The sequence below is a fragment of the Debaryomyces hansenii genome (assembly GCF_000006445.2).
Source record: "Debaryomyces hansenii CBS767 chromosome F complete sequence".
Lineage (NCBI taxonomy): Eukaryota > Fungi > Ascomycota > Pichiomycetes > Serinales > Debaryomycetaceae > Debaryomyces > Debaryomyces hansenii.
This window is the reverse complement of record NC_006048.2, coordinates 972,632-998,192: the sequence shown is the minus strand read 5'-3', so window position 1 is coordinate 998,192 and position 25,561 is coordinate 972,632. Positions and strand designations below refer to the sequence as shown.

General features: G+C 36.9%; 15 protein-coding genes across 15 annotated transcripts; 9 read left to right on the top strand and 6 right to left on the bottom strand. All coding sequences in view use genetic code 12, as the record gives it.

The window, feature by feature from the left end:
• Positions 1-160: 160 nt before the first annotated feature.
• DEHA2F11638g (DEHA2F11638p) lies at positions 161-845 on the bottom strand (the record flags this gene model as incomplete). Its single annotated transcript, XM_460869.1, has 2 exons — positions 161-629; positions 832-845. The coding sequence occupies 2 exons, from the start codon at positions 843-845 to the stop codon at positions 161-163; spliced, it is 483 nt and encodes a 160-aa protein (XP_460869.1).
• Positions 846-1,183: 338 nt separating this feature from the next.
• Positions 1,184-1,564, top strand: DEHA2F11616g (small nucleolar ribonucleoprotein SNU13; the record flags this gene model as incomplete). The annotated part of the gene is made up of 1 exon (XM_460868.1): positions 1,184-1,564. The coding sequence occupies one exon, from the start codon at positions 1,184-1,186 to the stop codon at positions 1,562-1,564; it is 381 nt and encodes a 126-aa protein (XP_460868.1).
• A 288-nt stretch (positions 1,565-1,852) lies between these two features.
• On the top strand, positions 1,853-5,458 carry DEHA2F11594g (DEHA2F11594p; the record flags this gene model as incomplete). Its single annotated transcript, XM_002770753.1, has 1 exon — positions 1,853-5,458. The coding sequence occupies one exon, from the start codon at positions 1,853-1,855 to the stop codon at positions 5,456-5,458; it is 3,606 nt and encodes a 1,201-aa protein (XP_002770799.1).
• Positions 5,459-5,507: 49 nt separating this feature from the next.
• DEHA2F11572g (DEHA2F11572p) lies at positions 5,508-7,790 on the bottom strand (the record flags this gene model as incomplete). Its single annotated transcript, XM_460866.1, has 1 exon — positions 5,508-7,790. One exon carries the CDS (start codon positions 7,788-7,790, stop codon positions 5,508-5,510), a length of 2,283 nt encoding a protein of 760 aa, XP_460866.2.
• Positions 7,791-7,995: 205 nt separating this feature from the next.
• Positions 7,996-9,477, bottom strand: DEHA2F11550g (DEHA2F11550p; the record flags this gene model as incomplete). Its single annotated transcript, XM_002770752.1, has 1 exon — positions 7,996-9,477. One exon carries the CDS (start codon positions 9,475-9,477, stop codon positions 7,996-7,998), a length of 1,482 nt encoding a protein of 493 aa, XP_002770798.1.
• Positions 9,478-9,877: 400 nt separating this feature from the next.
• On the top strand, positions 9,878-10,374 carry DEHA2F11528g (DEHA2F11528p; the record flags this gene model as incomplete). Its single annotated transcript, XM_002770751.1, has 2 exons — positions 9,878-9,890; positions 10,025-10,374. 2 exons carry the CDS (start codon positions 9,878-9,880, stop codon positions 10,372-10,374), a joined length of 363 nt encoding a protein of 120 aa, XP_002770797.1.
• Positions 10,375-10,510: 136 nt separating this feature from the next.
• On the bottom strand, positions 10,511-11,416 carry DEHA2F11506g (DEHA2F11506p; the record flags this gene model as incomplete). Its single annotated transcript, XM_460865.1, has 1 exon — positions 10,511-11,416. One exon carries the CDS (start codon positions 11,414-11,416, stop codon positions 10,511-10,513), a length of 906 nt encoding a protein of 301 aa, XP_460865.2.
• A 673-nt stretch (positions 11,417-12,089) lies between these two features.
• Positions 12,090-12,257, top strand: DEHA2F11484g (DEHA2F11484p; the record flags this gene model as incomplete). Its single annotated transcript, XM_460864.1, has 1 exon — positions 12,090-12,257. The coding sequence occupies one exon, from the start codon at positions 12,090-12,092 to the stop codon at positions 12,255-12,257; it is 168 nt and encodes a 55-aa protein (XP_460864.1).
• An 83-nt stretch (positions 12,258-12,340) lies between these two features.
• DEHA2F11462g (DEHA2F11462p) lies at positions 12,341-13,273 on the top strand (the record flags this gene model as incomplete). Its single annotated transcript, XM_460863.1, has 1 exon — positions 12,341-13,273. One exon carries the CDS (start codon positions 12,341-12,343, stop codon positions 13,271-13,273), a length of 933 nt encoding a protein of 310 aa, XP_460863.2.
• A 311-nt stretch (positions 13,274-13,584) lies between these two features.
• On the top strand, positions 13,585-17,997 carry DEHA2F11440g (DEHA2F11440p; the record flags this gene model as incomplete). Its single annotated transcript, XM_460862.1, has 1 exon — positions 13,585-17,997. The coding sequence occupies one exon, from the start codon at positions 13,585-13,587 to the stop codon at positions 17,995-17,997; it is 4,413 nt and encodes a 1,470-aa protein (XP_460862.2).
• A 163-nt stretch (positions 17,998-18,160) lies between these two features.
• Positions 18,161-20,272, top strand: DEHA2F11418g (DEHA2F11418p; the record flags this gene model as incomplete). Its single annotated transcript, XM_460861.2, has 1 exon — positions 18,161-20,272. The coding sequence occupies one exon, from the start codon at positions 18,161-18,163 to the stop codon at positions 20,270-20,272; it is 2,112 nt and encodes a 703-aa protein (XP_460861.2).
• A 188-nt stretch (positions 20,273-20,460) lies between these two features.
• On the top strand, positions 20,461-21,351 carry DEHA2F11396g (DEHA2F11396p; the record flags this gene model as incomplete). Its single annotated transcript, XM_460860.1, has 1 exon — positions 20,461-21,351. One exon carries the CDS (start codon positions 20,461-20,463, stop codon positions 21,349-21,351), a length of 891 nt encoding a protein of 296 aa, XP_460860.2.
• A 365-nt stretch (positions 21,352-21,716) lies between these two features.
• On the top strand, positions 21,717-22,874 carry DEHA2F11374g (DEHA2F11374p; the record flags this gene model as incomplete). The annotated part of the gene is made up of 1 exon (XM_460859.1): positions 21,717-22,874. The coding sequence occupies one exon, from the start codon at positions 21,717-21,719 to the stop codon at positions 22,872-22,874; it is 1,158 nt and encodes a 385-aa protein (XP_460859.2).
• Positions 22,875-22,940: 66 nt separating this feature from the next.
• DEHA2F11352g (DEHA2F11352p) lies at positions 22,941-23,900 on the bottom strand (the record flags this gene model as incomplete). Its single annotated transcript, XM_460858.1, has 2 exons — positions 22,941-23,807; positions 23,877-23,900. 2 exons carry the CDS (start codon positions 23,898-23,900, stop codon positions 22,941-22,943), a joined length of 891 nt encoding a protein of 296 aa, XP_460858.1.
• A 219-nt stretch (positions 23,901-24,119) lies between these two features.
• DEHA2F11330g (DEHA2F11330p) lies at positions 24,120-25,313 on the bottom strand (the record flags this gene model as incomplete). Its single annotated transcript, XM_460857.1, has 1 exon — positions 24,120-25,313. One exon carries the CDS (start codon positions 25,311-25,313, stop codon positions 24,120-24,122), a length of 1,194 nt encoding a protein of 397 aa, XP_460857.2.
• Between the last annotated feature and the right edge of the window lie 248 nt (positions 25,314-25,561).

The following is a 25,561-nucleotide window of genomic DNA, read 5'->3' as shown; positions in this document are numbered from 1 at the left end:
TAGCAATAAATATCATTTTATGCTAATTCTAGTCAATTGATATCAACTATACAAAAGAATTGGTAAGCTTCTAGAGTACAAAAAGACAGAGATTGTTCGATGTAATAAAAAAATTAAAAGAAATGAACGACAAAAGTTGTTTTTGTTTTTGAGGTTTCCTTTAACAAGTGACATCTTGAGTAGCTCTAGAGTTCAACAATAAAGCGACAATCAAACCGTATAAACCTAAGACTTCGGCGAAAATCAAAATTAAAATCATACCAACGAATAATCTTGGTTGTTGCGCAGTACCTCTGACACCGGCATCACCAACAATTCCAATGGCGAAACCAGCTGCCAATCCAGATAATCCGACTGACAAACCAGCTCCTAATTGAATGAAACCGGTGTATAAGGCTTGTTTTTGCTTCAATGAGTCGGTAACTAACACTGACACAACCAACCCATAAATGGCAATAATACCCGCCATAATAACTGGAACAATGTTTTTAACCAATAAATCTGGTCTCAACACACAGGTGGCACAAATACCAACTCCTGACTTAGCAGTACCGTAAGAGGCACCAAAACAGGTGAACACAATGGCTGCAGCACAACCCATGGATCCAAAGAAAGGAGCGTAAACAGGACTAGAACTCGGTTAGTACCTTAATTATTCTTATTTCTATATTTCAGCTTTCTTCGCCCATTTAGCTTCTCTGTCATCTACCACGATTTGTCAATCAACTAATAATGCTTCTTATCTCCCCGATTTGCTAACTTCGTAGCATTCGCCATGTTCCTCGATTACAATCTAATTGACACTCCTCAGGCTATTTTCGAAATACATACCATAAATCAGACATTACGGATAATTATTATGAGGTCTTCTTAATTGATTCAACTGTTTAATTGGTTATCAATACTTCAAATAGTTGACTTCTTGATTAAAGGGATGATGAATTTCCTTGTATTGAACATTTGGCGGTTGTTCAGCTACGATTTTGTCCGGTATATCACTAACTCGTATGCTAGGGTAAACTTGAGACTGAATTTTTGTGAGGCGGGTAATGGCAAGATTTTATGAGATGAGGTACTAATTAGTGAAAAATTCTGATAAATATATATATTAAATACCTTTGATATTCAATAATCTTCTGGTGAGCTATCGCAAGGAACCCTATAAACTATATATCGAAAGAACATGTCTGCTCCAAACCCAAAGGCTTTTCCTTTAGCTGATTCTGCATTAACACAACAAATCTTGGATGTTGTCCAACAATCTCAAAACTTGAGACAATTGAAGAAAGGTGCTAACGAAGCTACCAAGACCTTGAACAGAGGTATTTCTGAATTCATCATCATGGCTGCTGATACCGAACCAATTGAAATCTTGTTACACTTGCCATTATTGTGTGAAGATAAGAACGTTCCATACGTTTTTGTCCCATCGAAGACTGCATTAGGTAGAGCTTGTGGTGTTTCCAGACCAGTCATTGCTGCATCTGTCACTACCAACGAAGCTTCTGCTATGAAGAACCAAATCTACGGTATCAAGGATAAGATTGAAACTTTGTTAATCTAGATTAGAACTGTATTAGTTATTAAATAATGTATTCGACTTGGCGTTAGTTTGGACTATTAACCTGTAGAAGTATTTATGGTGTAGAGTAGTAGATTAGGGTGAAGGAGCATATTGTGTTGTACGTATCAGCTTGGTTGTCTTTGGAAATCATGATGCACAACCGTATTGGCCCTCACGCTTGATGCCATCGAATTTTTTAAAAAATCATTTTGTAAGATGAGCGAGCTACAGTAAAATTGCAACGCTTTTTCCTTTGCATACCACTCGACCAGACATCTCCAAGTGGTCATGGATACATTGAATACAGCAGAAGGCGTAACACGTTTTCTAAGAGCGAAAGGTGGCTCGTTGGACAAGATTGTATTAACTGCAAATCAAATTCTAGATGACACTATAAACGTCCACTTGCCTAACAAACACATTTTCATCTTCGATTTGTTATGCGATAGATTCAACGATAACAACCACTTTAAGAACTGGAAATACGATACCCAATGCTGGATCTTATTCAGAAAAGTATGGATAGGCTTAGATAATGATAAAATATCTAGGAATAGATCGATGAAAAAGCTAAAATTCGTTGATTTACTTACAAACATATTAAAAAACTCTAATCAAAAAGCAGACGTCAAGCTATTGGAAAATGTGATGCAAACAACTAATATAGTCATGAACGATTTTTACATTGAAATTGATGACAATTCGTCGATTAACTTACTTGCATCCTACGTTACGTCTTTAAATCATTTATACAACGAAATCAATTTCAGTGACGAAATTATCAACGACTGGACCGATGTAATCTACAAACTTTATCAAATACCTCAACTCAACGTTAACTATAAGTATAGTAAGAAGAGTGTAACCAAATTCTTCGGAGAATTTATTCCACCAGCATTACATTTTATCAAAAGCGAAGAAGAAAAATCTAACTTATCTCAGTCTAAAACTATAATTCAGAACATAATATGCAAAGTGATATTTAATAAGGATTCAATTGGTGGCTTGAAGGGAAACATCGAATTGCTTTTATCTAAATATGCTAATGATATTTCGTTCGAATCACTCAAGTATTTGTTCGTTTTGGTTATAAACAACTTATCAAGCAAAGATATGAAACTATGTGAAGAGGTTTTCCTCTCTATAATCAACACTAAAAAGTTCAATCAAATGTCTGAAACATTGTTAGAAATATTATCAAGTGTCAATAAATCATTATCAACTGAATTTTTCTCGTCGATCTATGATAAAGAAGTTAAATCTAATTCTAAAAATAACATAAACTGGAGTTTGGTCATCCATTTATTCAATTTGGATATCGAATTGGCAATGAATAATGCCGAAGAGGTTCTCTCAAATATACCAAGTAGTGTGAACAGTAAAACTATATTAGATATTGGTAAAAGCGTAGCAGAGGCCTACATTAAAGCAAGGGAGTTTGTTGAGTTTTTTCAAAATATTTGGATTAATATAATTCGTAAAGCTTCAATTTGGAGATCTAGTGAATTCATTGATATCATCTCAAGCAAAATCAATAACTTGTCCACGAATCAGTTGAACATATTGTTATCGTTTTCATTTGGACAGAGTGATGCCTTACCTTTGACAAATTCCATTATTAAAGGTTTGTTGATTTGCCCATTAAATAAAGTTGAATCTGTCAAGAAGCTCCTACTTAGTCAAAGTAAACTATTCACTGAACCGACAAGTAGCTTCTGGGAAATTAGATTCTATATTTTGTGTTTGTATAATGAAGAGGTATTGGAAAACAACCCGAAGTTTATCTCCTATGTTTCCAATTCACCTGTCTGTTCCTCAGAATATTATTATTATACCATATTTCGTCTTATCGAAATTACAGGAAATGATGGATCGTTTAACCAATATAATAAAGACTTCGTTAAATATTTGAAGACCTTGAAATCAGATAAGATTCGTTATGTGCTTATGACTTTATTTAATAGATGGTTGGTACTAATTGACAAATTCTTTTCGAAATCACAAACTCTTGAAATCATGAGGTTATATTTGAATCAATTAGATTTTGGATCATATCTTTTGAACTACTTTGAAAATAATGGTGACGTTTTTTTTGAACAGAGGAACATGGTTGATGCTTTACTAATTATATTAATTGAAAACTTTGCTAACGGAATAAATGACGGCTCAGTTGGTTTTATCAACTTGATATCGGTTATCCCAGTTCAATGCTTTGATAAGTATTCCAAGAAAAAGTTAATCGACGCGATATTTGGATCATTTAGTTGCTCCCAAGATAATGACGTTAATGTGTCTTCCAGGGTTGCCTTAAGGCATTTATTAATTCAACCCTCTTTTAAATCATCAATTGAATTGGATTTCAAGTTATCATTAAAATTAATGGAAACATCGGTACAAACTTCATTACAATTATCTAATGAAATCCTACAATCTATCTGGAACCAAAATTTAAGCCAGTACAGCGTGGAAACAAACAAAACCTATATCTTGGAATCGATTCAGTATTTGAATGATTTCTTCAAAGGTTTTAAAACAAAGAATATTTTGGAGCTACCGTCAGAATTTCAAGCAGCATTAGTCATTATTTTGACTAATACAAAGCATAAGAATACTGACAATAACCTTGAGGGAATGATAAAAGCATTAATTAACCTTTTTGTAAAGACCACAAAAGAACTTTTACATAAGATAATTGAAAGCAAGAAGAATATAAACTACGAAATTGTCTGTTGGTTGTTAAACTCGCTATACTTAACATCAAGTGATGATAGTGAGGAAGCACACGATATCCGTTCCTTAATTAAGATGATCGGACAGAAATTGCCCTCGGCCCATAATGATCAAATTAATAAAGTTAGAGTAATATTATTCAAATTATTAACGAACGTATCAGGGCCTTCGTTTAATGATGCGGTCTTCATTTCAAGTTTATTTATCTCGTTAGACGTGAAATTCGGGGCTGATATTGATGAGATGACAATGGCTTTGATGTCATATCTTGACAAAATTTCTGCAAATGAAGATGATTTTAAAATGTTCTATGAATTTGTATTGCATTCAGTCAATACTGAAGAGGATCCCAGATACATGTCTTCGTTGGTAAGAATCACCAACTCGTTGATCAAATCTTTAAACAGAGAATATCAGGCGGATTGTACCACTTTATTTATTAAGACGTTATCAGTGTTTTTGACACAATACAAGTTGATTTCGTTATCTGGACATAACTCTATAGTTTCCATATTGTCGACTTTGAAAACAAGCTTAAGTGGCATGACCTGGTGCTTCAACCAATATGCGTTGGAAACTACGATATCTTTAATAACAAGAGTTTCGTACTCTTTAAGTGAACCTGAATTCGCCAAATTGGAACATGTTGTTGATATATATATTCAATTAACCCATGTTATGTCAAATATTTTGCTTTTCCATAGGTTCAAGTTATCATCTCGTCATCATATTATAATTAACGCATGCGTTTCTTTGTTGGCACCTCTTTCGATCAAAAATCTCAAATCTGAAAATAATTACTTATCATCATCTACAAAGGCTACAGGTGCATATTCCCGTTTGTTAAGCAATTTATGTGAACCATCAAATACATCATCAAAGGAAATGGTGCAATCTTCATTGAACTCTACATCCGCATTGATCAAAAGATCACTCAGAAAGCATTTACCAATACTTTTGTTAAACTATATTAATATTGCATTGAAGAACAATTTCAAAAGTGAAGTTAATGATGAATTAATGGGTGGTATATTTAGTATTTTTAACGTTCTTTCTCAAACTGAATTGCGACTTGTTAGTTCCTCGCTAGATATTCCTGGAAAAACATATTATAGAACTTTATACGCAGATTATAAAGAACATGGTAAGTGGAAGGATGAATAATCCGGTACATCTATTGTGGCATATAGCATCTAATAAAAACGTTTAATTACTAATGTATATATCGATATTCGTCGTTATGAAGTAGTTTACCTATATTTTTCTTGAGCGCAGTTGCAAAATAGTTCATGAGATGCCAAACCCTTTCATCAAATGCGGCATGAGCAGACTCCAAATCTTTATTGGAATGCATTGCATGTACACTATATTCATATCTGAGAATGTCCTTTCTCGTGATTATTCCAACAAGTAACCCTTCTTGTTCCACCAATATAAATCCGGGTCCTAATTTCACAAAGACATCCAAGACATACTCTAAGGTAGTAGTGACATTGACTGTAAATGGGTGTCTATTAACAACGGCGCCAAATTCTATGTGATCTTCTGAATCCTGACTTTGTTCAGAATTAAAATTGCATTTAACACTGTCACCGACACTTACGGTATTCTCAAGATTGTATTTTATGTCAGCTCGCGTAATATATCCAATAACCCGAGGATGAGCTGTGGATTGAATAATTGGGAACCCACTATAGGTCGTTTTTGTCAATAACTTCTTTAACTGATTCAATGAGATACTTTCCGATTCATCACTTGGAAAAGCAACAGTGATATTTGACATAGCACTTTTCACTGTTGTGTTAAATCTATACTCCTCCTTCGATTCGATTAATGGCAATCCATTGAACTTTATCATTTGTTCCGCTATTCCACCCTTACCATATTTATCATTGATACTTTTGGTGATGGCGACAACTATCATTGTTGGAATAATGTAACGCAACGCGCCAGTTAACTCAAACATGATGATTACAACTGTTACTGTCAAATGAGTTATACCACTCAATGCTGCTGCTGCACCCAAGAAAGCATACGTTCCAGGAATAATGCATTTATCCCCATTAGCAGGACACGTTGAAAATATTGATGATTCCTTGTTACTCTGTTGTATCTTTTCCACTATCATGCCAAGTGCCCGTCCAAACGTAGCCCCAGTTGCCATTGATGGAACAAATATACCCGCTGGAACCTTGCAGCCATAAGTAAATATAGTTAGGACCATTCTGGCGACAGTAGCAAATATTAATGACATAAATATTGATACCTTCTTGGAATTTGGGTTGCAAATTGCATGTTCTGAGCCAGCATCACATTCATTGAATAGTATTTGCATAGTTTCTGTCATGTCTAATCTTAAGAATTCATTAAAATAACAAAAGCAAGCAGTTAGGGAAGAAAGTATTATTACCTCTCTCACCGCCATATTGGATAAGTACTTTTTACGAAAAGCAACAACTCGAAGGTTGAACTTTGATACAACAATACCATAGACTCCTCCAAAAATACCTAAAATAATGTAAAACGGTATTTCAAAATAATGCCAATTAGTATTATACGTTACTTCAAACATTACTAATTGACCTGTTCTGAACGGATTTAAGGCAGCCAATGTGGTGACTGCAATCAAAGAACAGAAGTACGACTTCCAAATCGTAGAAAGTTGAAATACCGTTGAAATATCTTCAATCGAAAACAACACTCCACCCATTGGTGAACCAAACGCAACTGCCACGCCTGCTGCTGATGTGGCCGTTAAAAATTCTCTAGCTTTAGTAGCACTTTTTCTATATTTTCCAAACAATTTTGCAATTGAATTACCCACACATACGGCATAGTGTACACTAGGTCCTTCTTTACCAACACTTAGACCGGAAGCTATCGCTAGTGGTAAGCCTACACTCTTAATTAGTAATGTCCACCACCCTAAAAAGCCTTTCATGACGAAACCCGAAACAATACACTTGATTTCCGATATCCCTGAACCGGCTGCACTTGGAGCATATTTTTTGACTAAGATCGCTGCTGAATACGCTAGCAGAACCGATATTATTACATAAATGATATAGTTGAAAAATCCGATCTGAGACCAACTGACCCAATTAGTACACTTATCTTCGTCCTGATCCCAGCAACAAAATGTCTCATTCAAATAGAAATTACCCGAACAATGACCCATTCGTATGCTCGTTAGCCAGGCCGTTATGATATTCAAGCACCCTGCGATCAATCCTATCACTATACCCATAAATCCTAGCACAAACCAATTCTGCGTTGCTGAGATAAGTTTATCTTTAAATGATGTAGCCCTACTATTAATGCTTCTATTCTTGGATAACCTTTTCCAATGTTCACAAAGTTCATCTTCTACCCAATCTATCGTTGTGAATTCATCAAATCTCTTCACCTCTCGTACATTCTGCTGATTTATCCATTCACCTGTTTCTCTATTCCTCAACACCTCACTGCCGGAATCGCTATACCTATCAGACAGCATTGAAACAATGTTTTGTTTACACTTTATACCTGCTTTACGTATATGCTTAATCTTAATTTGGTTATTACAGTTGATAGAAAATTGATAGTACTTAATACGGACAGTTTATTCATTATTATATTTTTCACGTGACACATAAACAACTACAGAGGATAACCATTTAATTGCAAATACAACTAGTTTATTAAGAATTGCAGCGAATAGGCTATAGACGTGTACGATAGCTGTCGTCACAGTATTTCAACATGTTCTGTCTCAATTTGAGATCAAAGTTATTAAATTGAGCATCATTAAACCTATCATCATAAGATAAGACAAAGTTCAAGCCATTTTCTGATGTAGAAACGACGTTTAGCATAAACTCTGATGCTGGTGGAGATAAGGATTGAGAAAAGATCATATTTCTTATAGTCCAAGGCTGTTTTCCTGATATTTCATAAACTGGGAATTTTATTAACCCCAAGTTGGAAATTTTCAAGGCATCATTTTTTGGCTTTCCCAATTGGGATTCAAAAAATTGAAGGTTGTGGTCGAGTCCATCGGCCATTTGTTTGAATGGATTTAAAGAGTTCAAAATCTTTTTATTTTGAGTCGTTTTCAACAAGTTTGCATTAATTCTGCTAGCTAAGTCCCATGAAAATTCGTGCACAGGAGGTAAGTTCTCGGAGATCCCGTTATTTGCCAGTGCTCCAAGAATTTTGTAGGACTTATCACTCAAAAGCAGCTTATATTCATCGCTTGCTATCTTCGGATCATAATGTCTTCTTAAAGTTAACGCGACCTTATGAGTGGTATAATGATCATCCCCGAAAATAGGCTGCAAACTCAACACTGTAATAACTTCTATATATGATGTGAGTGTAACCTTTTCACGTTTACAAGCGGCTAATATCTTTTTTGTCTCCGAAGGCGTGAAATTGATTAGCTTAAAACTCACCTTAAAATGTCTAGTAGCTGGAAACTTTCCTGGCCATTTTTTAGGGAATTTCTCGGGAACAACCTTATCAAAGTATAATGGGTCATTATCACTGTAGTCCAAATCTGGGTCAGCAAGAAAGTCGTCAATTGGCGGAGGCAAGTTATTTTTTATAAGAGCCTTATCTTTTTCATAATCAAATATTACAGAATTTTCATTGATATCAAGAACTGAAGCCTCGTGTAATCCATAATTGGCTTCATAATCACTAGTATTCAAAGGATCGTCTACATATGCTAGATTCTGAAGTAATATCTCGTGGAAGTAATTTCCAACCACTCCATCAGCTATAGTGTGCTCGAAGACAACACTAAGATCATGTTTCCCAACAATAATCAATTTGAACAATGGCGAATCTTCATGTAGCTCAAACACGACGTCATTGACCTCCTTCATAAACTTTTCGTTAATAGCATTGCCATCAATATAGGACGAGTCCCTAAATATCAACAAATCTTTCAACCGGGCTTGAGAAATAGGGGTGTAGACACAGCGACCGATTGACTTGTTCTTGACAATATAACATATCAAAATGTGATAATCAAGGATTGTTTTTCTTAATGCCCTGTAAAGCAAAGTTAAATCCGCTGTCAAATCATGGGAATAAGTAGCTGTAACCTGGAAATTATTGTAGAATCCAGTGGAGGATCTTGACCTCAAAAAGTTCTCTGACATGCTCAAAGGTCGAGTAATAATTGTAGGAGAACTCATATTACACGGATCACTGTATATGTATCTAATCAGACTAGCAATATTATTCAACGGAAAATTTCAACTATGTCCTATTGGAATATATTGTAGATATAACTGATTATGACTCAATCTCCATTTCGCAGACGAACAGAAGCCCATAAGACAATGAATCAATTTATTAATAGGGGTACAGAAGATTGTCCCCATATGGAATTTTCCTTATCACTGTATGATTTGTAGTATTGTTATCATTTCTATGTCATCTGCGTAGTCGTCATCTTTCATCATCTTTAAATTTCAGTTTTGGTACAATATATTTGTGCCTTCGTAATAAACTGATAAAAATGATCTAAAATATTCATAAAACAAATATACTATTATTCTATACTTCAATCGATAAATATAGCAACTTTTAATAATGCCGTTTATTGGTATGTAACTATCTTTGGTATACTACTATATAGAATGTTATGATGGTGGTTTGCATCGCTCCTAAGGCTTTAAAACCTCCGATAGCAAGTTTGCACCCTTGTTATTTTTAAGGAGAATACTAACCGAACGCCAGTACCTATGTCAATCAAAATTGCAGTCACTGCAGGTGCACTAGCAGGTGCGACACTAGCAGTTGTCAATAACAAAGAAAACGTCTTGAGAGGGGCCGAATATGTTTTGCAAAAAGGAGCTGATTTTTGTAAGCAAAGATTAGAGAAGGCACAAGAAATGAACATGCACTTTGCTGAAAGCCACGAAGATAGTGCATTTGCCTCAGGCTATGCATATAGTGAAAATGGGGAGTCTACTGGTAACGATACACCTGACGATATGGATAGTGACCGGGACTATGCTACGACTCCGGACGTATCTGATATGTCGGACTCTTCAGACGAAGAAATTGATATGATTAGTTTAGATTAAGGAAATAATGTTGCTAACATGTATGATTTACGATGAATTTTATATTTCAATTCTTTAAAGGAACGGTTACTAAGATTTTGCTCTGTTTCTTAATGTGGTGTTTTATATTTACCAGGCATAATGTTCAATATTAGCATCAGCTAAGAACAGCTAAAACTATTACTAGGACAAATATACATAGAGCAAAAAGTAATATACAGCTCCATTTACTCTTTTTCTTTTGATATTCATGCGCCTTCATTAACTCTCTTTCTGCTTGCTGAGTGTTACCAGATAACTGCAATATGTTATCCTCCACTGTGTCTAACTGTTCTCCCTGTTGGTTCACCAATTCTCCTAAATCTTTGAAGATAGAATTTATTTCTAAAATTCCTTCATTTATTTGGTTGATATTTTGATTTCTTTCCTCCGTCAACATAAGATGGTATTGCAACTCGGTCTCATCTATTTGGTCCTGTGATGGTTCTTGCACGGCCACTTGCTGTCCAGTTTCCCGATGGTCACTATGCATTAATGGAGTTCGTTCATCTGATGTTTCTTGTCTCGGTATATCATCCTTCACTGGATATGCTCTTGTTTTCTCAGTGTATTGCCTTGCTGACCTTTGGAATTGTTTATGTAACTCATTGAATTCACTTACTAGTCTCTCCTTTATAACCATTTGTTTCTGTGTAATCTCTAACTTGGAACTTGAACCTTCCTGGTCATCATTCGTACCCTGCCTCTTATGTCCCAGCTTTTTGTTAATTAAGTGTGACAAATTCTCGATCAATATCTGAATCGCCGAATCCATATCAGATATCTTTGATATTAAAGCATTAGCATTGTCTCTAAGTTGCATGTAATCTCTCTTAGAGCCTATTAATTTCTTCTTGGCATCAAACTGGGAAATTAAATTGCTAAACAACTGGAGCTGGTCAGAAGCTTTATCGATAATTGTATCTAATTCATTTTGTGATTGGCTTTGGTGTCTCTCTATATGTTCATTGTTTCCTTTAGAAACTGATCTTTGTGATTCTATATCGAAATTAGCAAAAGACATGCTGTTTAGTCAATCTAATGCTTATAAGTATAAGATGTTTATCAGAACCAGCTCTAAAACTCAGCAAGTAATCAATCTAGTGTCGCATTTTCGTTATTTGCGACACAAAATTTGACATAGGTGACTTTAGCATAGTGAAAACTTCAAATACTTTATGTACACTAGCAAAAGATATGTATTATTGCGTATATTAACTGGCTAATGGCTACTTGGAACTGAAATATACAGTCTTAAATGTACGCAAAGCATATAAAGCTGCAAATGCGGAAGACAAGTATTGATTTCATGATGTTGCACCCAAATGAGGCCACATTTAAAAAAAATATGGGACTTAAATCTTTAACGCCTTCCCTAACTAAAAGTCACTGTAAGGATCCTAATACAGAAGTGAAATTGGGGATTAGAATTTTTTATTGGTTTTTTTAAATTAGCATGATATAATAATTACTTAAAACGACAATTTTATAATATTTTTGATATAATCAGGAAAAATAACCGAAATCATGTAATAGTAATTTCTATTAAAGATATATTAGAGATATACTTGCATTATACGGAAATCATGCAGCGGTGTAGTTGTATGTATAGAAGGACTGATATGACTAATATATCTTTTAGGAAGCTTGTAGGAATATTTTATGCGAGAGTATTGAAAGCGTAAAAATTGCTCCATATGAACACATTAGCAAAATTTACGAATTATGACCTCTTCAATTTGAGTGTCAGACGTTCCAAATCAGTGAGACTACCTTCCAAAACTGCAAGGTTAGGAGTACCATTAAATGAAAAGGGAAGTGATAACCCAAAGCAGATTATTGGCAATGCAGGTCAAACGGTATAACGGTTGTGAAAGAAGTATAAAAGGCGAACAAACAACTACAATTGTTCTCTGGTTAATAATATTCCAAAAACAATTAATTTGAAATGAAACTCACTAGACCAGCTGCTGCTATTATCTTAACTTACGTCGCTTTAACTTCAGCTGCACCTGCTACAGTCGGCCCAAAAAACCAGTCTCTGCCTCTGCCAATTGCTCCAAAAGTGACGGCTGCAATCGCTCCAAAAGAGACGGCTGCAATTCATTCGTTAGTATCCAGCTTAAATCAATATAATGCAGCACATAAGGTTCCAGGATATACTAAGCGTGAAGATATATTGGTCCGGGAAGCGCACGAGCTTATTGCAAGATCTAAGCTTCCCATTTTAGATAAGATTTTAATGGCTTTGAAAGACTCAGGACTTGCAAACGTTGTTATTGACTTCGTTTTACTTAGTCCTGAATTATTAGACCTTACTGCCGATGCCACTATATTCATCTTGAAGTCGGGTCTCATCAATTTGGCCGATTTATTAATCGCCTTGCAGAAATCGGGCTTAGTCAACCAAATTTTACTCTTGGCTTTAGATGATCCAGAAATCTTGCCTGGATTATTAAGAATCGGTAAAGAACTCTTGAAGCAGAATGGTATCGACATTTTCAGCAAGCGTTCTATCGATACTACTGAACTCGAAACTGCAGCTGTGTTTGAAGAAACATCTATTGATAAGAGAGAAAGCCAGTTATTGAACGAATTATTTGCCTCTTTGAAGGACTCCGGATTGGGTGTTTCTATCATCCAAAACTTATTGACCAATCCCGATTTGAGTGCTCCTGCCGCAACATTTTTAACCAAAATTTTAAAATCTCACGCTGTAACTCTTAAAGAACTTCTTGATGCCTTGAAAGAGTCTCACTTTATCTTTAACGTGTTGAAGGATATTCTTCATGATAAGGCTTTGTTAGAAAAGTTTGGTGAAGTGATTTTTGAAAGAATTTCGAAGGGCTTAATTTCAAGAACTATGTATGATAACGCCTAGTCGCAAGTGCCTTTAGCACAATTAAAAATTCTTATTTCTTTTATTTTCTTCTTCTATATATGTAATTTCTATTATTAGTATGTATTTCTGTGATCCTATATGTCTTATTGTATACTATATTTCTACTGAAGGTGTAGTGATTTCGCAGCCAAACCAAAAACACGTCTTTTTGATTAACGCGTTAATTTTTGTACCAAATCATGGAACGCGTAAAACTAAACTTATCAACATGTTATTATATATGGTTTTTCATTTTTAGAATAAGTGAATTGATTCGTTGAATTGATAAAACCGGCTACATAATCATCAAAATGCTGTCTAGAGCTAGTAGACGTGATAAGTTGAAAGAACTCAAGGAAGCTAGACAAGCAGGGTCAAGTTTGATAACGTATTCAGATGGAGAAGATGATCAAGGAATATATGATGAAGTTGACGAAGAAACATATAGAGAACGCAAAAGAAATCAGATGATGAACGATGATTTCATTGTTGATGATAATGGAGAGGGATATGTTGACAACGGTGTGGACGAATGGGATGACAGCACGAGACCTAAATATTACTCCGATGAGGAAGAAGAAGGAACCGGGAAAAAGAGAAAAAAGAACCAGAAGAAACCCGTAAAGGTGGCGAAAACGTCGGAGATCAATAACTTCTTTAAAAGTGGTGGGTTTACGTCCAGCAAAGTGACGGCCCCAAAAAAGATCGACGCCAATATCGATGATATTCTTGAAGATTTCCTGGAAGTCAAGAACGGTAACAAAAAGTCAACGACTACTTCTAACTCGTTTGGAGTACAAAGAAAAACTGCAAATAAAAAGAAATCGAAGCAGAATGCGTTCAGCTTCTCTACTATGTCAAAGAGGGATAAACCAAAAAGAATAGACGAGTTGAGCAGCCATGACGATTATTCGATGGACATCGATGCCAGCGAGCAACCATCATCACCTATTAAAAGGGAATCAACTAACCTTAAAGAAGAGATTAATGTGAATGGAATGGAGAAGGAAAATGTCGACCCTCAAGTAAAGAAAGAGGATACCCCTGAAAATATAAATGGCGATGTCCAAGATGAAGATGACGAAGAAATTGACGATGATTCAGAAGATGAAGTTATCGTTACTAGAAGGCCACGGGCTGCAGCTGCTAATAAACATAAAGCCGCAAACTTTTCGGCCGTGAAGGCTTCTAACGTCCCATCACCATCACCATCCAGACCAACAGCTCACTCTTTGGTCAGTCATACAGAAAAGCTTGACGAATCAAAAATCCTACAAGATTCAGGCGAAGCTGGAAATGAATCTTTCAAGATGTTTTGGCTCGATTACTGTGAAGTGGATAACTCCTTGCTTCTTTTCGGTAAGATTCAGACTCGAGATGGCAATCTAGTGTCTGGTGTTGTTAAAGTTAATGGATTATGTAGAGAGTTGTATTTCTTGCCTAGAAAACATAGAATAAGTAATGATGAAGAAGATACAGAAGATGAGGTTTCGGCATTAGATGTGCACGAAGAAGTTACACCATTGTTATTGGAAAAATATGGCCTTGAAAGCATCAAGGCTAAGCCAGAGACTATGAAATACGCATTCGAGCTTCCTGGCATTCCAAAGGAAGGCGAATACTTGAAAGTTTTGTTACCATACAAGACGCCTAGAAATAGGTCTTTAATAATTCCATCTAATTTGGAGGGAGAGACATTCAGTCATGTCTTCGGGACGAATGCTAATATATTCGAAGCATTAGTCCTGCAACAGAATATCATGGGCCCTTGTTGGTTGGAAATTAGTAATGGTAATTTTACAGAAATACAGAATACATCACACTGCCAAGTTGAAGTTGCAGTGAGTTCTCCTAGTTTTGTTAGACCTATTGTTGATCTAAAGTTGGCCCCACCTAATTTAACGGTAACTTCAATTTCTGTCCAGACAATTATGAATACAAAACAGAACAAACAAGAAGTTGCCTCTGTATCCATTGCAACATACCGTGAATTACCACAAGACTCACCGATTGATGAAAATATTAAACCTGACGACCTTGTAGTATTGGTTAGGCCTATAGGAGCAGTGGCTGTACCTCCAGGACTCGCACAATTGGCTCAGAAACAAGGGTTACCTCTAAGGACATTTCCTAACGAAAAGGCATTGTTAAACTGTTTGGCAGCTTTAGTCAAAAATCTAGATCCAGATGTGTTTATTGGTCACAGATTAGAGAATATTTCATTAGATGTGTTGGTCCACAGAATGTATGATTTGAAAGTAACCACTTGGTCTACATTTGGTCGTCGTAATAGAAAAGCATGGCCGGACAGATTTGGTCGTAACAATAGTGGTTTTAATAATAATTTACAAATTCGTGAAATTTTCCAAGGAAGATTATTATGTGACATTGCCAACGAGATGGGTCAATCGTTGACTCCTAAATGTCAATCTTGGGATTTAAATGAAATGTATGATGTTGTTTGTCATAAAAAGCAGATCCCCCTAGAAATTAATTTCCATAATCCAAGATATGCTGAAGATGCAAGTTTCTTATTGATGGCATTGAAAGAAAATGCGTCCAATGTTAGAATAACAGCAGAAGTTGCATTTTCTATTCAAATATTATCATTATCGAAGCAATTAACAAATTTGGCTGGTAATGCTTGGTCTCATACTTTGAGTGGTACAAGGGCTGGTAGAAACGAATTCATTTTGTTACATGAATTTAAGAGGAATAATTACATTGTGCCTGACAAAGAAGATAAATACCATAAAAATACAAACCATCAGCAACAAGCCAAATTAGAATCCAACGAAGAAGACGCTACTACGGCTACGTCTAATAAAAAACCAAAGTATCAAGGTGGTTTAGTTTTTGAACCAGAAAAAGGATTACATAAAAACTATATTTTGGTAATGGACTTCAATTCTTTGTATCCAAGTATTATTCAAGAATATAACATTTGTTTTACAACAGTGAATAGAGATAATTACAATGCTGCAAAGATTGATGAAGGTGACTTGCCTGATATTCCAGATAGAGAAGCGGCGCAAGGTGTATTACCACGGTTATTAAATGCTTTAGTTTCTCGTCGTCGTGAAGTCAAAAAGTTATTAAAAGATCCTAAGAATACTGCAATAGAAAGGGCTCAATATGATATCAAACAGCAGGCATTGAAATTAACGGCCAATTCGATGTACGGGTGTTTAGGGTATGTTAATTCAAGATTCTATGCCAAACCTTTGGCTATGTTGGTTACGAATAAAGGTAGAGAAATCTTAATGGATACAAGACAATTAGCGGAATCTATCGGGTTGAGAGTTGTCTATGGTGATACCGATTCTGTCATGATCGATACTGGCGTAGATGATTTCAAGGAGGCCATTAAGATCGGTGAAGAATTCAAGATTCAGGTTAATGAAAGATATAAGTTATTAGAAATTGACATTGATAATGTTTTTAAAAGATTATTGTTACATGCTAAAAAGAAGTATGCTGCGATGACTACTAGTATTGATAGAAAGACTGGCCAGGAAATTGTAAAATTGGAAGTTAAAGGTCTTGATATGAGACGTCGTGAATACTGTCAGTTATCCAAAGATATGTCTACTTTCGTATTGGAGAAAATATTGTCGGACGCTGATCCAGAACAGGCATTAAGTGATGTCTACGAATATTTGGAGGATATGACTAGAAAGATTAAGGATAATGAAATTCAAGTTGATAAATTTAAAATAAATACTAGGTTATCCAAGGATCCAAACAGTTATCCTAATGGGAAAACAATGCCACCAGTACAAGTTGCATTGAGACTAAGAGCACTGGGGAAAGTGATCAAAGCAGGAAGCGTCATAACATATATCATTACTGCACCTGCTTCAGAAGATGATAAAGCACCTCCAGCAGAAAGAGCTAGGGCAATTCAAGAGGTCTTGAATAAACAAGCCAATTTAAAGCCAGACGCCGATTTCTACTTGGAGAAGCAAATTTTTGCACCCGTGGAGAGATTGGTCGACAGAATTGAGGGTGTTGATATGATGAGAATTGCCAGTTCTTTAGGTATTGATACCAAAAAGTATGTATTAAGAGTTAAGAATAGCGATGCCACCAACGGCGAAATTCTTCCTTTAGAATCCAATATTAGTGACAGCGAGAGATTTAGACAATCCAGTTACTTGGTATTAGAATGCAAATGTGGTTCTAAGTTTAGATTTGGTGGAATTATGGCCTCGGACGACTACAAAGTCACCTTCAATGGTATTTGCTGCTCAAAATGTGATTATACTTTCCCGGTGCTAAGAATCACGGCTCAGGTGGAATACACCTTAAGAAACCATATCTCATTGTACTATGCTGGCTGGTTAGTATGCGACGACTCTGCCTGTGGTATTACAACGAGACAAATCTCCGTTTATGGTAGACGTTGTATCGGTACTTCTGGTAAGGCTCATGGCTGCAAAGGTGTAATGAGATACAAATACAGTGATAAAGCTTTATACAACCAATTATTATACCTCCACTCATTATTCGATGTTGATAAGGCAAAGAAAAACCAACTCAGACCTATTTACGATGTCAAGGCACCACAGCCCTTAGCTTCGGGTCAAGTAGATGCATTGGCTGAACAAAATAGAGAATTATTTTCTTCATGCCAGAATGTGGTACAGAAATATTTAAGTGAATGTGGTCGTCGTTACGTTAATATGGGTTCCATATTTGATTTCATGAATTCTTCTAAGTAGTTTGTATATTAGTAATACATATATTTGTTTATTGAAACATATGGAACATAATTCTAGGACATAAAGAATTATGGTTAGTCGTGCGCTTGATATTTATATTTGAATAAAACTTATTCATAAACAAGTTCAAGTAGTTTTAATACAGTAAGTTGCAGTAGTGACGATGAATTTCAACCATCAGCAGAATAAGGGAGGTCAGCAGCAGCAACCTAACCCACAACAACAAGCGCAGCGCAATGCGTTTCCTGCTTTACCACCACAACTTGCGAACTTGACGCCTCAACAATTACAACAGTTGAGAAACCAACCCCAGTTTCAGACACTCATGAAAAACTATATGCAACGACAGCAAATGATGAACCAACAAGAACAAGCACAAATGCAAGGCCAGACACCTACGTCAACATTCATGAACTCGCAGAATGTTCATCCATCGCAACAGTTTAACCAGCAGACACCTCTCATGAACCAACAGACGCAACAAACACAACAAGCGCCTGGCATGCAAGGAAATATTGCAATACCTCCACGCCAACCATCCATGACTATACCTACTCCACAGGTGCAAGGGATGTCGATACCACAACAGATACCGAGTCACATACCGCAGCAGATGATGCAACAGCAGGGCAGGTCTGGAATTTCACCAAGCAGCGGAATGGGCCCTGCTTCTGTTTCTCCTCATGTAATAGCACAACAGATGATAGGATCAACAGCGCAAGGCGATCCAACAGGCGACAGAGGTGCTTCGTCACAAGCACCGAACGAATTAATCAATAAAATACCACTAAAGGAATTATCGTCTACTCATGAATGGTCAGAGAAATTGAAGAACGAAGGAAAAGATATACCCACTGATTTAAAAGTGTATGAATCCATAATTGGAAAGGATTCTGATTTCTTGAAGAAAAAAATGGAACAAGTAGGGGATAGCAAAAAAATGCTTGACATGTTGGTAAAAGATATCAAGACATATAGCGAGATTAAACAGTTACGTATGAATGCAATCACGTTGTCAAGTAAGGGACAATTTAACAATAGTATTTGGGGTGAAGGATACCAAGGCTATGGAAATGGAATTACCAATACTGCCACGAGACTTTTGTTGCCACACCATAATAAGCGATACTCTGCGGTTCCTGATGTTATGTTCACTGAAAGAGAGATAAACGATCGGGTATTGAAAAGATTAAGACCTAGCGAAACACAGCAATTAGTTCCAATAAGGCTAGAGTTTGATCAGGAAAGAGATAAGTTCAAATTGCGTGACACATTCTTGTGGGACCTAAATGAGGATGTATTACCGTTAGAGAATTTTGTAGCATTACTTATAGAAGATTATAAATTTATCCCACCACATCATGCACAGACCATATTGGCCTCGATCAGAGAGCAAATCAGAGACTTCCACAGAAAACCTGATAAGGTTATGGGAGAGTTGAGGGTTCCAATTAAGATTGACGTTACGATAAATAATACACAGTTGGTGGATCAATTCGAATGGGATATTCTCAATTTTGGAGAAAGCGACCCTGAAGATTTTGCCAGAATCATGTGTGATGAAATGAATTTGCCGGGTGAATTCACCACTGCAATCGCTCACACCATCAGAGAACAAACACAGTTATTCCACAAGTCGTTATTCTTGGTGGGATACAGCTTTGACGGGTCGCCTGTATACGAAGACGAGATAAGATCTCATGTGCTTCCGTCCTTGAGATTACTGTCACATGATAATACTGCAGGATTCGATTCCATGGTGGACGATTTCTTCTCCATCCTCCGGAATCCGGCTACGGTTCCTGATTTTACTCCGTCATTGGTTAAACTAACACAACTTGAATTGGAAAGACTTGATAAAGAAATTGAACGCGATTCTCGTCGTAAGAGAAGACATAATCTTAATGATCTAACCGACGCTTCAGCTACTTCAGGAAGTGGTTTAACCAGTGGAAGAGGTACTTCGTCTAGAAGAAGTGCCTTACATATGGGTAGAGGGGGTCCAGTTCTACCAGATTTATCGGATGCACCTAAGACTTTTAGAACTCCAGCCCCCTCGAGTATTTTACCCGGAGGTATTGATCTAGGTGTACCCGATATATACGGTTACAACGAAGTTATCGTCCATAGAAGTCAAATTAAAAACCCCGACTATAAACCACCACCTCCAACTTCAGAAGCCGAACTCGATACCGATAATATTAATAATAGAGTAAGATACACCAACGACAGAATCATGGGCCGCTTCTTGGTATCAATAAAGTTACCTAGATAGTACCTCAATTTTGTATATAGTGAAATATTTCATATAGACAATAGAAATTCACGCTCACTTTTCAATCACAAGATAAAAGCAACTGCATGGCTCTCGTCTATCTATTTACTATATATATTTATGATATTACCGTTTCAAGACTTAAATATCATGTTAGTAAAAAGTATCAGATACTATTATTTCAAAATATGCCACAACAAAAATATGCATTAATCACTGGTGCTTCATCTGGTATTGGATACCAGTTAGCAATTGCGTTCTCTAAAAAGGGATACAAGGTATTTGGATGTGCACCCGAATCGGTCTTGTTTGAAATGAAGCCCTTGACCGAAGAATATGGGGTTGTTGCATTCGGGTGTGATATAACTAATATCGACGACGTCAAAAAAGCTGCAAAATTGGTTGGAGAGCAGACCGGTGGAAGACTTGATATCTTGTACAACAATGCCGGAATTTCTTTCGGTGGGCCCGCTGTAGAAATGCCCGACGAAGAATTAGTGAAAATATTCAACGTCAACACAATTGGCCATATTACCATGACCAAGTACATGATTGACTACGTTATTGCCGCAAAGGGAACCATCGTTTTCACCAGTTCCGTGGCTGCAAGAATTCCACTTTCCTGGGCTGGTCCTTATTGTGCTACAAAAGCTGCCATTGACATGTATGCTATGGTATTACACGGTGAAATGAAACCCTTTGGTGTCTCTGTCCACAGTGTCATCACTGGTGGGGTTGACACCAGTCTTCTTGACACAATTGATTTGAACAGAAATGCGTCTGATTCGCGTTTCAATGTAGACGGATTATATGACAGTATGTGGTCCCTGAGAAACATGTCCAGAAACAAGTATACCACCCTTTCTCCTGAAAAATACGCCAATAGAATAGTAAGAAAGATTTCAAGCATATGGGGCATTGGTTTTAACATCTACGAAGGTGCTTTTGCCTACTCATTACACTTAGCTAGCAGATACGCTCCCTTCTTTTTAGTTGAATGGGGTACTGCTTTCCACTTCAACCAGTTAAAAGTCTTCAGAAATATTAGAAGAAAGTTACTGTCTAAAAAGGATAAATAATGTTTATAGTATAGTTAACCGAACTAGCCAGACCAGCCAGTATCGTATTGATAGGGGAATGCACGTGACTCCACATTTATTGTTTTTAACAGCGCCATTTTAATTCTTAATCAGATTAACACCCTACTTTATATAGGTTTTTTTATATCTTTAGTGGAGTTAAAGAATATTGACATAAGTGTCTGTTATTGATTATAATAACTTGAGCATAAATATCTACGTGGGAGAAAGGATTTCAATAGAATTTGAATATATTTAGTGGATTTCAATCCCCGTGAGATAAGTAAGAAAAAGAATATAGTAGGATGAAAAGATTGATAAATCCTAGCCAAAATGTCAAGTATGAAGGATCAGAGTTATCGGATATGAGTGAATATAAGGAGAATGACGAAAATCAGATTTTGCTTGATTCGTTCGATGCATCGGAGCTCGAGGATGCTGATAAAGACAAAATAGGATGGCAGGGGAGTTTCAATGATAATGGGAGTGAGGTGTCTTCAGAACGAGAAGAGGACACGAGGTTGGAGGACGGGAGAGATGGAGACGGATTGCTTGGGGCTGCGGAAGAAATAGACAGAAATATCCACGAAGCTATGATAACGGAAGGAAACTCATCTAATAGTAATAGCCGAGAGGGAAACATTAATGATAATGAGAGAATGGAAGGTGATACGGATAACGACTTGGAGCTGCAGCTTCCGGCTGGACATTTGACTCCGAAAGAAAGAGTGGTGAATGTTTTGAATAGCGTTTTTCCCTTCAAGCAGACTTACGAAAGAATAAATAATGGATTGACTACCGGGCGAATGCAAGCAAACGTGCCGGGAAGGTTCATAGGTCAGGGAACAGATGGTGTATTCCGTAATTTGATGGCCAAACCGGATAGGGAGGCAAATAGGACCGAGGAAACCCATCCGCCATCATACGAAGAGGCGGCTGCTGATGCAACGCCAGAATATTGGGAGTCAACGGTCGTTTCGCCGTTATACGAGGATGAAGTATTTGTTGAAGGCTTGCCGGTTGGAAACGTGGCAAACTTGGTATGGAACATTTTGGTGAGTTCGGCATTTCAATTTGTGGGATTCGTATTGTGTTACTTATTGCATACGTCTCATGCTGCTAAGCAAGGTTCAAGAGCAGGGCTAGGTGTAACGTTTATTTACTATGGGCTTGGGATGATTCCCTCAAATTTTGGGAGTGCCGAGAAGGTTCCAGATCGCTATGAGCCAAATAATCCAAATCAGATTGACATAGACCAGTCAGCTTCGGTTAATGATGGTAAATTAGACAATTACCAATCTGGAATATTTCAACAACATACTGATTCTCCCGATAAGAAACTCAACCAAACCCCGTACTTTGCATACGGCATTATTGCATTTGGAATATTTATTATAGTAAAGGCCTTCATCGATTATTATAGAGTGAAGCAAATGGAGAGAGTGATTTTATCGCCTCCTTCTAATGAGACAGTAGTGACAAACTCGGTTACAGAAATTACAAGAAATGCCGGGGAGGTCTAATTATGTATTCTTAGTATTAATGTATATTACATAGGAATGTTATTTAATTTTGAAAGATGGCTATATTTAGTTCATGATAACTAACATTTTTTCGTAAATCGTGAAAACAATCCCTCCACTCAATACCAATCTACCTAACCTTGGGGTTGCACCTCTCCAAAATGTTAATAACCCTTCCTCTTTAAATATCTTGACGAAACAGTTCAATGTAGAAGTATATAATTTATCCGCTCCTAAAGCTTGCATTCTTGTTTTGACTGTATCAATAGGCATTGTGGTATAGACAGTAGTAATACCGGCAAAAGCACCTACCAAAAACGTTGAAACAGAACTTAATGGCTCATTAGGATTAGTACCAGAAGCTTGTTGGATCATCGTCTTAATCGAATTATAAGAACCCAATCTAACGGCTTGGTTGGAAGCTTGTCTCAACGAAACTGGCACAATACCAGCATAAATACCCCTGAATCCCATATCTCTACACAACTTAACAGATCCTGAAATCAAACCATTTTGATATTTTGGTTTCGCTGTTTGTTTGTCGTCGATTAATGCAGTTTTAATAGCCTCAAATGGAGTGACTGCTATTACGGACTCAAGTAAACCAGCACCTAGCCCAGCTAAGACACCTCTTGGTCCTGATAATTTACCATCTGTATCGACTAATAAAGCCTTAATCGAGTCAAAACCTAAGAATCTAACAGAAGCTTTGACGGTGTTACCAACAACAAAGGCCGGACATCCAACGTATAAAGAAGATACACCTTGAGTTTTAGCTACGTTGTAGATGAGAACTAATGGATTCCTTGACGCTTTGGATGATTTATCAACTAATTGTAATCTTGTCTTAGCAAATTCAAAAGGATATGTAACTACCCCTTCAATGGCACCAGCCGTACCTCCTGCAATAAACGATTTGAATGGATCAATTTTCTACACTATAGTTAGTTTACGTTCATACGAAAAATACATAAAAGTTAGTTATTTCACCTGTATACTTACAACTTGATCATTTGATTTACTCATCACGAATATTTATAACTTAATTAGAATGAAGAACACTTGAGATATGAATGAAAAGCTAGTAGCAAATAATTTTATCTTTGGACCGCTACCGGTCAAAGTGAAAAATTTCGGGTTTGTGAGTCAAATTTGCAGCTCAGCAAAAAGTAGCTTACAATACACTCTCTAAATTCATATAAGTGATAGTAACTTTTTATTAGGTTTAGTATATGCTATATAAGATTAAACGTCCTCGAAATCATCAAAATCATCTTCATCGTCATCATCATCGTCGTCGTCATCCTCGGCTTCTCTCTCAGCCAATTGTGCATAATAAGCTGCCAAAGCATCTTGCGACTCTTTGTCCTTCAACTCAGAAACATTAACAGGAGCTACATTAGGGGTCAGGTTGTCGACACCTTCGTCCGTGTTTGCCATAGGAGTGTTCGTGGATGAAATGTCCATGGTAGCACTACCACTGTCGGCCGCATCTGATTGTATCTCATTTTCTGACTTGATACCAGGCACAGGGGTTCCTTCGTTGGGCGTAGATAATTCATCATTGTCATCATCTAATTTACCCAAAGACGACTTGCCCACAGTACCTTCCGAATGCCACGAAGGTAATGCATTTTGTTGCAACTTTTGTCTTCTTTCTTCCTTTTCTTGTTGTTCTCTCTCGTAATTTTCATCGTTGGCTGTAATAGAGACGTGCAATGTAGCCTGTGATTTGGAAGCGTCGTTCTGTAAAGATGACAAGTTGGACCTTGACCTTGACAGAATACGGTTCGATACAGAGTACGACGCACTGGTGGATGATTGTGCTGGAATCGACTTCACCAACGATGATTCAAACGTGTTGTCTTCGATGTATGCATCGTCAATCTTCTTCAAATAAGAAATAACCGGGTCCACCTGATTCATCAATTTTTCCAACTTGGCCTGTCTCAACGATGCCTGTTTGCTCGAATCGTCCTCTATTAACACACCTCCACAGTTGTCACACTCGAAATTGGTCTTGTCGTCGCTCAAAAGCGATATTGCATCCAACTGCGACACCTTCTTACCACATCTCGGACATACATACCCCTGCGGATTCCCATAGTGTGTCATTTCTTCCTTGATGATATTGACTATCGAATGCACCTTCCACTTAATCGAATCAATCGCCTCCGTGGTATGGATGTAGAAGTATGTTCTGGTGATAAGCCTCTGCTGTGCATTCTCTTCCTTCTGGATGTGATTTACCAACAATCTATCCTCTACTAACTTGTTGCATAACGACCTTAATTCTTTCCGATGGATACTCAATAAATATATCAAGTCGTCTTCCGACAACACTGAATGCAACAAAACAGCATCTAAGATCAACACATACGGCTTCGAATAAAACCCTCGCGCCACAAACCGAATAAGAGATCTAATAGTATCATCCATCTCACCTATTACAATCTTTTTTGCCAAAAGAGTCTATTAAGCGTTAGTTGGATCATCAAGACAAGCATATCGCTTCGAAAGTGCGCTAATAATGCAATTTGTTAGTACTGTAAAATACCGACATTCAGGCCAAAACCTCACTATTTTTACAAAATCAGCGTAAGTATCAGCATGAAACCTCATAAATTGGCAAAAAATCGACCACAACTTATGTTTCATACCCCAAAATGGCCCAACTTGTTACTGTC